This window comes from Protopterus annectens, chromosome 10.part0, assembly GCF_019279795.1.
Source record: "Protopterus annectens isolate FY-2018-M chromosome 10.part0, PAN1.0, whole genome shotgun sequence".
In the NCBI taxonomy this organism is placed as follows: Eukaryota; Metazoa; Chordata; order Ceratodontiformes; family Protopteridae; genus Protopterus; species Protopterus annectens.
In genome coordinates, this window is record NC_056744.1 from 938,086,916 (window position 1) to 938,099,711 (window position 12,796).

At 40.3% G+C, this 12,796-nt stretch overlaps 1 protein-coding gene across 1 annotated transcript in view; it reads right to left on the reverse strand.

Annotated features, from left to right (window-relative positions):
• Positions 1-12,796, reverse strand: part of SH3GLB1 (SH3 domain containing GRB2 like, endophilin B1) — a gene marked incomplete in the record, with an annotated part of 1,384,102 nt that overhangs the window by 172,546 nt on the left and 1,198,760 nt on the right. The window contains 1 exon segment of the mRNA XM_044085714.1: positions 1,354-1,454. Within this exon segment, the coding sequence (XP_043941649.1) occupies positions 1,354-1,454 (101 nt within the window).

A 12,796-nucleotide genomic window follows, 5' to 3' on the forward strand; every position in this document is an offset into this window, starting at 1 on the left:
ATTTAAAACCAAACTTAGGAGAATATGCCCTTTGTTTACCCTGTCAAAGCTTTAGACTACTATTAGGTAGACAGCATATTAATGCTGTTGTCTTGGTAACCTATTCTGAACTGCAGAAGTCTTATAAAAGGGCAGGCTAAAGATGCGTAAGTGAGATCTTAACTCCACTGAACTTAAAGGACAATTCACACAGAACTTTGAGAGCTGAAGGGATTTTCCAAAGGAGGGGGTCTAAATGTCCATTCAGTCTCCATGGTATGGTGCCATGGATCCTCCAGTTCTTCTTTCCAAGAAACAGAATAACTCCTAACCCTAGCCTCGAATGAGTACAGCTATACTCAACCAACTGGCACGGGCCAAGCATGCAACAGGCTTGATAGGATAACATAAAGGCTATGAATAACGAATAGTGAAAAATAAAAGAAATACTACAGTAAAACTGTGTGAGAAGTTTTCCATAACACTACCATACTGATATGCTTTCTGTCTTTTCAGATTAACAACTCCCTCATTCCCACCCCATTGGCTAATTAGATTTCTTATTAATTTGCACGTTTTAGCATTTCATGCACTGCTGGAGAAGAAATCTGTGAAAACATCTGTAAGTGCTGAAATCATCTACAGCTTGGCCTTCCCTTGAGAAGAAGCTGCACCAAGTAGCAGTTACTCAGTGGGAAGTTAGTGGTGGTCTATTTGGTGACAGTCCTTTGTAAACTTGGTAGGCTTCTCACTACCTTAACTGTTATGCTGTAATAAAAACTACTTTATTACAAGGCCTTGGTTAATATATATATGCAAGTCAAAGAAAAGCTACAAGATCCCAGAAAATGTCTGTGATGAACATGCTTGTTCCAAAACGTGATGTGTCAGATTTTTACAGTCTACTTCTTAAGTCAAACTGTAGTCCACGATGGTTTATCCTTACTGTCGGAATTACAGCTACTGCCAGCTTCAGGTCACAGGATGCACTGCAACTTATTATTGACAAATAAGATGTACAATGGAAAGTCCCACTAGGACAGACAGAAGCCATTCATATTTTTTGTTTGGTCACAGTTTATATAAGCATAAAAGAAAGAGCAACCGAGAGACAGAAAAGAAAAACTGAAAGCAGTAAAAGCAAAAAAACTAAATTAAAGTAAAGTGAACTGATGGGATTCAAGCACAAACTTCCAGCTTTACTGGCAAACATTTTATCCACAATATTACGTTTCTTGTGAACAAATCCATAGCCTCAACATGGCAACAAGAATGTGAAGGAAATGAAAATGCAACAGGGCACTTTGCAATAAACAAACAGGCTAACATCATACAGGCTATGACTAAATGCAGCACTTTAAGGCAGTATTCTACCTTCCAAGTTGTTTCTGGAGATCCGTCATGTACTGATAGCATTGTGCATAATATGTCATCTGTGCTTCTACAAAGTCATTGAGACAGCGAAGGTGATGTGCCTGGAAACAAAAGAGGGATTTAGAATTCAGGACAAAACAGTGAGTAGCAGCAATTTCTTACTTTTATAAAAAAACATGTTCAGAAGGTAAACCTTTCAAAATGTACTCAATTTTACTTGAAACAGCAAAGTTCATACACAGTAGCTCACACAGCTTCACAAAATACATATACATTTCATACAAGATTACACTCTACAAACTCCATTTTTTTAAAAAGTGTGTTTAACTTTGTTCTTACTTCTCTTAAAGGCATCAAAAGTACGGGTGTGTAAGTAAACTTAACCCAGATGTTCATTTGATCACTGCTGCAGTAGCCTTACCTATATGTGTTATATTCTACACAAGACATAACAGCCAGCCAGCTTCCAAAGCTTCAGACACACAAGTGCCTAAACAGTCAGTCAGCACGAGCGGACTAAAAAGACAGTGCCAAGCCATTCAGAGCTTTCATACCAACAGAGAGAGGGAGGCTGAACCATGAAAGGACAATGCCAGGAATAACAAAACAAAATACATGTCCACACCCTGACATAAACGCATCAAAAAACAAGGACAGGAGAAGGAACGGCTACTACAGCAGTGATCATTCGAACATTTACTATGTTAAGTGTACTTATGCAACTATACTGCATATATATATATATATATATATATATATATATATATATATATATATAGGTTCATAGGTAGGTAACTAGGCTAGACTAGGCATTTTTAAGCCTAGCCAGAGTGTGTCAGCTTTCGCTGCCCCATTGATTAATTAACTGAGCCTCTGTCAAGCAGAGCCAATGAAGTGATCCCAGGGGTGCATTTCCTGTTAATCATCCACTCGTCAAGGCTTCTCTTGAAGAGTGTTAGTGAGGGGCTCTGCATAATGTAGTTAGGAATTTTGTTCCAAAGCATGGGGAGTCTCTGTGACAGGAATCTATCCCTCCAACATGTTCTATTTATTGTTGTGGTGAGGTTTAGCTCACTAGAGCGCGTGGCTCACAGTGACTTGGATTTCTTTAGGTGGAGCATGTCCATCAATTCTGAGTTGGACATGGCTTTGTAAGTCAGGCAGAGATCATCTCTGAGTAAGCAATATGCCACTGAGTACAGCCAGAGTTTTTTTAGTCGGGCTGCATAGGATATATGTTTGAGGCCAGTAATCCTCTTGGTGAGGTGCTTTTGTGGTCTTTCCAGCTGCTGGAAGTGTCTTGTGAGGTACATCCCAAATGGGACATTGTACTCTATGATGGGTCTGATGAGTGACGAGTAGAGGAGCACTATAACCTCTTTATTTCTAGATGCGAACCCCTTAGTAATTAGATGGGCCACAGAAGGATTTCCTAACTTGTTTGGCAATATGATTGTCAAAGGAGAAATTACTATCTACCTGGGTCCCCAGATCCCTTATTACCTCTTCTGTATTAAGGGGGCTGCCGCCTATGTGGTAATTCGTGGGGGTTTTGTTTTTCTCAAACGGGATGACTATGCATTTATTGGCATTTAGCTTGAGGCCATGACTTTGACACCAGATGTCTGTCTCAGTAAGGCCTTTTTGAAGGATGTCCGTGTCAGCCGGAGAGTCAATTATGGCTCCCAGTTTACAGTCATTGGCGAACTTGGTTAGCCATAGTCCTCCTATGTTTGCCTGTACTTCTGAGAAATATATGCTGAACAGTAAGAGTCCCAGAACAGAGCCTTGCGGAACACCACTTGTGACTGGTTTAGAGTCAGACCTGGAACCAGCTATTCTTACCATGTGAGTTCTGTCTGTAAGCCAGTTGGCAACCCATCTTGTGATGTAGGGGCTTATGTTCAGGCTGGTGAGTTTTTCTATAATACCCGAGTGAGGAATGGTGTCGAACGCCTTGGCGAGATCAAGGTAGGCTGTGTGAGCCACCTCGTCTATGGCCTTGGTGACCGTCTCGAAGTAGTCAACCAGGTTTAGTAGGCATGATCTGCCCTTAACAAAGCCGAACTGGGTTGGGTCAAGTGTTTGGAGGTTCCCAATGTCTTTGTTAATGAGTTCCATGACGATGCGCTCCATAGCCTTGCAGACCAGGCTAGTCAGGCTTATGGGGCGATAGTTACCAGGGTCAGTTGTGGCCCCTCCTTTGTGGAGCAGGATAACCATTGCTGTGCGCCATTCTATGGGCACATAGCCTGTAGAGAGGCTGAGGTTGAACAGCGTGTTTAGGTGGGGGGTTAGTTTGTTCTGTAGTTCGCGCAAGACGCCATCTGGCCCCACTGATGTTGTGTTTTCGGATTTTGAAAGGGCTGTTTTCACATGTGCTTCTGTGATTTCAGGGACACTATACTTTTCCGGTATTGTTGTGGGCTTTTTTGAAGGTGAGAGGGAGGTAAAGTTTGCACTGACTATCTGCCAGGATGTTGGCAATATCAGTAGGTTCAGTATATTTTGTGCTATTCTGCACTAGCTCAGAGTCAGAGCATATCTGTGAGTTGCCACTTAGATTCTTGACATAGCTAAAGAAAGCTTTGTGGTTATCTTTCGAATCATTGGCTATTTGTCTTTCGAAGTTAGTCTTGGATGATTTTATGAGGGACCTTAGTTTCTTACTGATACTGATCAGGGATGTCTTTCCTTCTTGGGATTTGCTTTTTTTCTGAACTAGTTTCTTCCTTCTGTTGTATAACCTGTTTATGGCAGGAGTCCACCAGACTGGTTTCCTTCTCTTAGGGGAGTGAGCCTTGGTCTTGCTAGGGATGGCACGATCCTTGTAGGTGCTCATAGAGTGCAATTGTAAAGGATTCTGCATCTTAGGTAGTGTTATCCTTTAGTGTGGGTGCTGTGAAACCTACCACCTCTGCCTTAAGTAAGGTGAAGTTTGCTTTAGAAAAGTTTTTCACTGTGGTTTCCTTGGTTGGGGGTGGTGGTGGTGGGGTGTGGACATCCAGGGTGATTAGTTTATGATCTGATCTAACCAGTGACTAGTTGACCTCCGGTACGGAACACCTGTCGCCCAAGTTGGTGATGACCAGGTCCAATATGTTGTGGCCTCTGGAATGGGAGTTTACCAGCTGATCCAGGGCATTTGAGTTGATAAATTCCAGGAAGCGCTGAGCCTGGGAGTTTGTATTCAAGTAGTTTTCCCAGTTAATGGTAGGGTAATTGAAATTGCCCAATATCAGGGTGCTCGGTAGGACCTTCATGTTTTCCAGTGTCTACAGAAAGGCGGAGTGGTGGTCCTGGATCATGGAGGGTGATCTGTAGCAGGCCACCATTTGCATTGCAGATTTACCCGATGTTAGTTGCACATGGATGATCTCAGAGGTATCATGCTGCGCCACTAACCTGGAGGTGTATCTTTGATGAATATGGATACACCCCCTCTTTTCGTGTTTCGGTCCGTGTTCTGTGGCCGAAATGTGTGGTATGAGTTGTAGCCCAGTGCTGGAGTGCTCTCTGGAGCCTTGAACCAGGTTTCAGTTACTGCACAGATGTCGACGTTCTCCATACTTAGGAGTGCTTTGAGCTTTAAACTCCTGGCATTGAGTAGCATAACCCTCATTTTTTGACTTGTGCTGTTTACGGTGGTGGGTTTGAATTTTGAGCCTTGCCTAATAAAGGCACTATGGGGGCAGCAAGAGCCTTGGCCAGTATTCAAAAGCCAAGGGGTGAAAGGTGCAAGCCATCTCTTGTGAAGCAACACGGCTTGTCGAGCATGTCATCCCAGGCTGACAGACACTGGATCCCCTTTGAATGACACCAGAAGCTTAGCCAATTGTTGAAATTGATCATTTTTTTCTTTATACTGAGGCATCATTCTTGGTGAGGGCAGGATGCTACTCAGGGTCAGGGTCATACCCGCCTGGGCTACATGATCAGAGAGCTCTTCCATGTCTCTCTTCATGTAGTCCAGGGAGGTACATCTCAGGTCATTCACAACGAACAATGATAGAGTCATATTTGTACTTGTTCTGGAGTGACTTGAGTGCTTGTGCTATCTGGCGGATTCTGGCTATAGGCAGCTAACAGTAACCTTTCTCCTTGTTCAGCCTAGTGAGTGGGGCGTCAGAGTGCCTGACTATTGAGTCGCCTATTACTAGTGTGTTTGTTAGGTATGTTATTTCGCCTTAAGGGCTGTGATTGTGCGGCACATTGATTTTGTGTTTTGTGTGTTGTCTGGTTTGTGACAGGGAGGTGCAGGTTTTGTGGGTGTCTGCTTTGGAGCTCTCTGATGCTTTTGCAGGTTTTTATTTAGAGCCTCCGAGTATGATTTTGTGTATTTATGTGTATTTTTTTCCAGTGCTGGTTTAGTAGGTCTGTGTGAGGCTGGAGGTGTGATGCAAGTGTTAACCTTCTCCTCATGACGGTCTGTTCCAGTCTTGGGTGGAGAGACCTTAGCCTCCAGTTTGGCTGTATAATTGCATCTCTCGCATATGTTAGTGTTTTGTGGTAGGAGGAGAGGGCTGTCTGTGTACATGAGGCAGTTGTAACATTGCCTCAGGATACCCAGATTCACCAGCTGGACTGGAGAGTACACCTGAAGTTGCCCTTTGGTCATGCCTGAATAGTAGGGTGAGCTGCTTAGTTGCTTGGTTGGTGAGGGGTGGATAAAGAGCCTTGCCCTGCTGGGCAGTCAAGTGTCGTGGTATATTAGTGCTTGCTATTAGGTCTGAGCAAGTGCTGGACTGTAGGATGATTTTTGAGTGCTTACGTTGAGAGTTAGACTAGTTTCAAGTGAAAAACTGAAGAGGAGACTTAGTGGAGCTGGGAATAATTTAGCCCTAGCTAACCAATGCTGCCCGGCGCACAAAACCGTGCAAACACTGTTTTTAAACTACTAACTTCTGGGCTAGAGCCACTCCTCCAGGGACAGATGGCTGCTCAAAGTTCCCCTCTCTCACAGGTGAACAGAGAAACTTCCCTCTATCCAAGTAAGGTATGGGCAACTCAGAAACTTGTAACACAGCCCTGAATTCAGCACTAGCCTGAAAACGGGATTATACTAGCTTAGAAAGGCAGGAAACAAGATTTTTTTTTTTTGAAAAGATAAGGGAAAAACAGTAAAAAGTACACTTAAAACAGCTTTAACCGACTACAAGCGATCAGAAAAGGCTATCGCACTTTAGTGTGTAGACTACAACAGTTAAACAATTTATTTAAACAAAAAGCAACTTAAAAAAAAAAAAATATATATATATATATATATATATATATATATATACACACACACACATACATACACATATATGTACATATATATAATACACTGATCCATGCTGCAGTACCCTTAGCTATATGGGTACATTACTATAGTTTACTACATACGGGAGGTGAAAGAACAACGGCCCAGGAACCCCTAAAGAATAATCCTAGCAAAGCCTGATCTAGACCTAGTGAAGGAATCAATTTTACAGTGCTTTGTAAAAGTATATATTGAGGATCACGTTGCAGCTTCTAGAATACTTCTAAAATTGAACCCTTTTCAGAAAGCTATAGCCAAAGTTGACTCTGCCTGGTATAGTTTTGTTACGGTGACTATAACAATAGTTAATATATACAACCATTTGGAAATTATCTGTTTTGACACAGTTGTCCCATCTTCTTACCTTCACAAGAAATGAACAATTTCTCCAAAGATTTGAAGGATTTAGGAAGACAGTACAAGAGTTGTCTGCAGACATTCAAAATATGGGGATATCCTTTCTCCCTCATTTTTAAGTTCAGGAAAAAAAAAGCACGGAGATGGACAGTTTGGCTTGAAGTAATCTCGAATACCACTTTAGGAATAAAAGGAGTATTAGTTCTCAAAGAAATCTCGTCTCAGTAGAAAATGAGAAGGATGACTCACCATAAGAGCTTGCGAATCAAATTCAAGTCAGCCAGATCAGTGTGTTTAAATGGAGCAAATGTTGGCTTTTCTAACACAAAATTAGGATCTCAAGGAGGGGCACCAGTTTTCTTAGAGGCCTCAAGCAAAAACCCTTTCAAAAACATTTTGGCATGAGAATGCACTGAAAGAGTAAGATCCATGGCCAGATATACTGAAATGGCCCATAAATAAACTTTGATGGAGGAGTAAGAAAAGTCATAGGACAATAACTCACACAAACATTATGAGACTAGAGAGCAATTAATCCTAAATGGATGTCGGTTATATTGTCGGCACACAATAGAAAACCTTTTCCATTTACAATATAGGATTTTCTAGTATCAGAATTTCTTCCCTTCATTAGTATCTACTGGACATCCTCAGTAAACAGGTGTCTAGAGAGAAGACTCTATCATTCAGGTATTCAACTGAAGTTGGTGGGGTTGGGGTAGATCAAACATTCCTATTCCTGTGTGAGAAGATCCAGTCTGTGAGGAAGTTTGGGGTAACTTCCCCTGGCCATTTCCAAACAAAGGGAGAACCATGGCTGCCTGGGCCAGAAGGGATTCCCCCAATCATCTTAGGGGAATCCCCCTGAATCTTCATAAGTAGTTTGTATATCAGCGGAAAGGATGGAAAAGCATACAGGAACAATGCTGTCCAAGGAAAAGATTCAACCTACAGGACGTCTTGCTTGGAATCCTTGAGCAGAAACTTGACAGTGTATTGTTCAGACTGCAGACAAATAAATCTACTAGAGGAAATCCCCAGAGATGGCTGAAATCTTGGAAGACTCCCTGATCTAGTTTCCATTTGAGTGACTGCCCTTGTCCTGCTTAGTTAGTCTGCAACACAATTTTGCTGTGATTGAACGTAGGATGCCTGTAGAGAGACTGTGCTACAAAGCTATACCCTAAGTTAACACGGCTAGTCTGCAAAAGGGTACAACCATATTTTCCCTTGCATGTTGATGTACCACATGACTTTTGCATTGTCTACAAAAACTTGAAGATATCCCAGGGACCAAAGATGATTCAGGGAGTTGAATGCCTTTATCAGGGCAATCATCTCTCATACTTATGTGCTTCCATCTGTCTTTAGTGTACCATGCACCTTACACTTTTGTTCCTCCTTAAACTGATCCCCAAGCAAAGTCTGTGGCATCTGTGCTGACTGACTGCTTTGGAAAAGGAAGGGAGAAGACTAAACCAAGATTTAAGAATATTTGACGTCTCCACCAAGTGACTTCTCTTCTGACAAACCCCAACACTAGAATTTGAAAAGAGACAATACTGGTGCTGGGACCAGAGAGACTTCAGATAGCTTTGTGAAGTCTTGCCAGGGCTAATCATGAGACTTATACATGCCACAATACCCAAAATCCTGAGGTACTCCCTCGCAGTGACAGAAGTCTATGTGCAAATCCTTAGAAGCACATCTGAATAAACATCTACTTCCTTCTATGGAAAGGTACAATAGTGTGGCGAGGCTGTTGCACTGGGAATTGTGCAAACATTATGGTTTTGAAGTGGGTGAGAAGCACTGGAAACATGACCCACAAAGCATCATAGAAAATGATCAAGTCTTCATCACATGGGATCATCCATTACTAACAGTTCAAAATATAGATGCTAGAAAACCGGATATAGTAGTCCAAGAAAAGAATACAAGAGCAGTTTTGATCACTGAAATCACCACACCCAGTGATTACAGTGTTCTGCATACAGAGAGACACATGGTTATAAAATATCAGGATCTGCAAGCAGAAATGAGAGCAATGTGGAAGAATGATACCCAGATAGTTCCAACTGTAGTAGGAGCAACAGGTCTTATATAAAAAAAGAGAGTCTACCATCATATTTAAATAAGCTACCAATACATGTAACTCCATACAAATTACAGGAGTCATTACTGGGCACATTGCGGGTGCTGCGAAGAGCACTTTTGTTTGACATCACAGAGTGAAACAATACTAATTTCATTAACTTTAATCGTACTCTGACTTAGGAATGGGGTCCATTCCCGGTCATGGTATTAGAAACTCAAAAGATTTGGAGAAATTAAAAAAGGGAAAAACAAAGAGGAAAAGGAGATTAGTAATGGAGAATTTAAAGAAATAGAAATTGAGGTTATAGAGCACCTGCAAAGTGAAGGATTCAGCGTAGAAAATCTAATGCAGAAAGCACCACAACAGGATAGAGTAATGGATATCCAAATTAAGAGGAAACCAGTGGAAAAGGAAGCAATTGGTGAGGTGCCATATCAAGATATTTTGGAGCCTTCCACAGGAAACCAATATAAACATTCAATTAAAGTTAAGCAGCAAGGGAAGAGACATGAGACTGCAGAAACTCTGATGCACTGAATGATGAGGAGTGATAGACCAGTGAGTTCCCATATGACAAAGCAACAGATGGCACAGGAAGAAATTGTAGATAAAGTGCCACAGAAAGATGCTATAGAATCCCGCAGGAAGTGGAAAACAGAGGATGTACCCTTAGTTTGGAAGAAAATGAACTAAGCGAAGAGTTGCTTGATTTAATGGACAAAGATAGATGTATTAAAATTAATGAAAGAAATAGATTGCAGAAGGTCAATAAAACCCCAGAAGTCTGACAAAACAAATGAACACAGTAATTAGGACTGCCCACAGAGACCCATGCGATATAACAGAAGTAAACAGGATATGTTATTGTGCAGCTAAATTAATAACTGATAAAGTTCTACCATGAGAGCACAGGGTAGTGAGGCAAAGGAAGGGGAGAAATCGAATACCATTATGGAAATATCAAATAGAGAAAAATCTAAAGCAATTAAGACAAGAAGTGTCACTATTAGAAGAATACAGAAGAGGGAATAGATTAACAAAAATACTAAGATAGATGTGATAAAAGCGGTGCACAGTATTAGAACAGACCAGGATTTATTATGCACTACTGTAAATAAACTAAAAATTTCAGCACAGGTGGAAACACTTAGAACAGGAGTGTCCAACCCGCGGCCCTCAGAGCTCTTCCATGCGGCCCACGACCCTTAAATTTAATTTTAATTTAACTTTTTTTCCATGTGTTTACACGTTCGCGTACTTTTGCTGTTCTGCTCATGCGCCAATTTTCATTTTTTCATGTTTTTTCATACCAGCGTCGTTCCGCTGGTATGCGCATGCGCGAAAACACCGTTCAGCCGTTTTTTATAGTTCTGGTAAAGCTGAAGGAAGGAGCGAGATCGTGGAGAGAGGATTTATTTTATTTCGGAGCACACACTGACTACAGTTACACTAACATAGCAAAAAGGTAAGGTAAGTAATTTTGTGAGTTTAATAAGATCTTTTTAACTTGTTTGGAATACGTAAAAGGGTGATCTCTAAATGGCAATAAAGTAGAGGGTATGGGGGCTTGTAAAAAATGCTGTTTTTACTTAAAGGCATCAACACATCAAATGGGTAAATATGTATGTATGTGTATGCATGCACACAAACATATACATGTCTGTATATATTTGACTGTTGTCATGGGATTCACAGTCTATCAAACATCAGTGCAGTTGACCTGTGCAGTCCAGTGACCTACATATGTCGCCTGCACGTTTCTGGATATTTATTCATTGTAATCATGGTGGTGGTGTGGCTGTGATGTTAGTTGATATAATTATGAGGCTCTGGATGGAGAACCCTGATCTTGTTGGGCTGTGGGAATGATCCACACATAAATGCATGTTTTATTGCACTATCCAGATATGATTTATGTTTTCTTGTTTAAAGGAGTTTGTTTTACTTCATATAAAATTAAGAAGTTTGTAGGATAACAATTGTAAGGGCATAAATATGTACTTTGCTTTTGCAATGGAGGTTAGTTAAGGGGAACAGTAGTTGACTCATGCAGTAGTTGATGTTTTGTGCTCTGGGGCTCTTGGAAAGTTTGTCTAGGTTTCACAGTGCTCTACTGGACCACATGCCTAGTAACCATGTATGGACCTATAAACCTATGAACTCTGGGCCGATCTACATATATACTGAGTATAAAGTCAAACTAACTCAAAAAGAGGAAAAACATTCCCACCCTCACCCCAAGTTCAACAAAATCAAAACTCTGAGCACTGCGGCTCAGTGACTCTGATGTACTGAAACATCACCAATAAACAGAACAGAGCTCTTTGCTCAGCTTTTAATGAAGCTTGCAGAATCTGTGCTAAAAAGCAGACTTTTTTCTAAAACATGTTATAGCAAAAAAGTGATTTCAAAGGAGTTTGCATTTTAATCAACAGAAATATAAAAATGAAATGTTTGCTGGTACTTTCAAATTGAAAAGGGTTGATATTGTGAAGACTAAAATACATCAAAAATAGTAAAACAGGTGTGTGCAGCAAATTGTTGGAAAGAACAACTGAAAATTAATGAACAAAGTGTGGCCTGAAAAAAATCATTACTAAGAAATAAACTCAATTATACTGGTGCACAGTGCAGCACCTTATCAGGAGATATTTTTAAAGTTTTTGTTCTGTTCAGCACTTGAGAGAGACAGAGAGAGAAAGAGAGGAGTGCATACATTATTAACCCGTTCTGACTGCTACATGTCACCATTATTTCTGAAACTGCTGATATGTTAGTAAAGAAATACAAAGTCTCATTTTCAACTAGTTACATTTAAATAAATGATTGTCCCTATTTATTTTGTGGGTTGTGTGACTTGCATTAAGTGAAAACCATACTGCCAAAACAAAGAACACTGCATGTGTTCAAAATCACAGTGTCACAGATACAGGACACAAATTGTGCAGAGCCATAGCAGTGGTATCCTGCATGACTATGCTGTTTGGTTATGCTGATTTATTCACAGATCTAGGATTCTTGCCAAGACAATATCACATGCAAATAAAACCTGAGGTAGTGGCAGTAAGTCAAGCTGAAAAAAGTACCTGTCGTATTCAGGAGTAAAGTGGAACATGAATTAAACAGAATAGAAAGCCTAGGTATCATTAAAAAGCAATTAGAGTCAATAAAATGAGAGAATATTATACTCATTAAAAAAGATGATACACATTTTTACAGCTCTACAAGATCTGAACAGATTAAGTTTGAAAGATCACTACCTAATAATGCTTACAACTGAAGAAGCAATATGAAAAATGACAAATGCAAATGTTTTTTTTCAGTATCAGATGCAAATTAGACATTTCTGGCAAATAATGCTGAATGATCAACTCTCTATTATGGCTTAATTATTGGCTGTGTTTTAAATGTTTTGTTTTTAAATGTTTTATCGTTAATTAAGTAACAGTATGATTTCTCTGGGAACATATTTAAATAACTGAATAAGAGATTTTTGTGTTAATGCTTTGAGAAAGGACTTTTCACTCGTGAAGTGGTTTGAAGCTTTTATTTGTATTTTTGCTTTGTGATTGTGGTCTTTGTGGTCTTGATCTTCGGTTTGTCTGGTCAGTTTGGTTTGTTATGCATTTATTAATTTATTTATTGTTCAAATTCACGTACAATACAGCCAGTGGGCCGACTTTGTA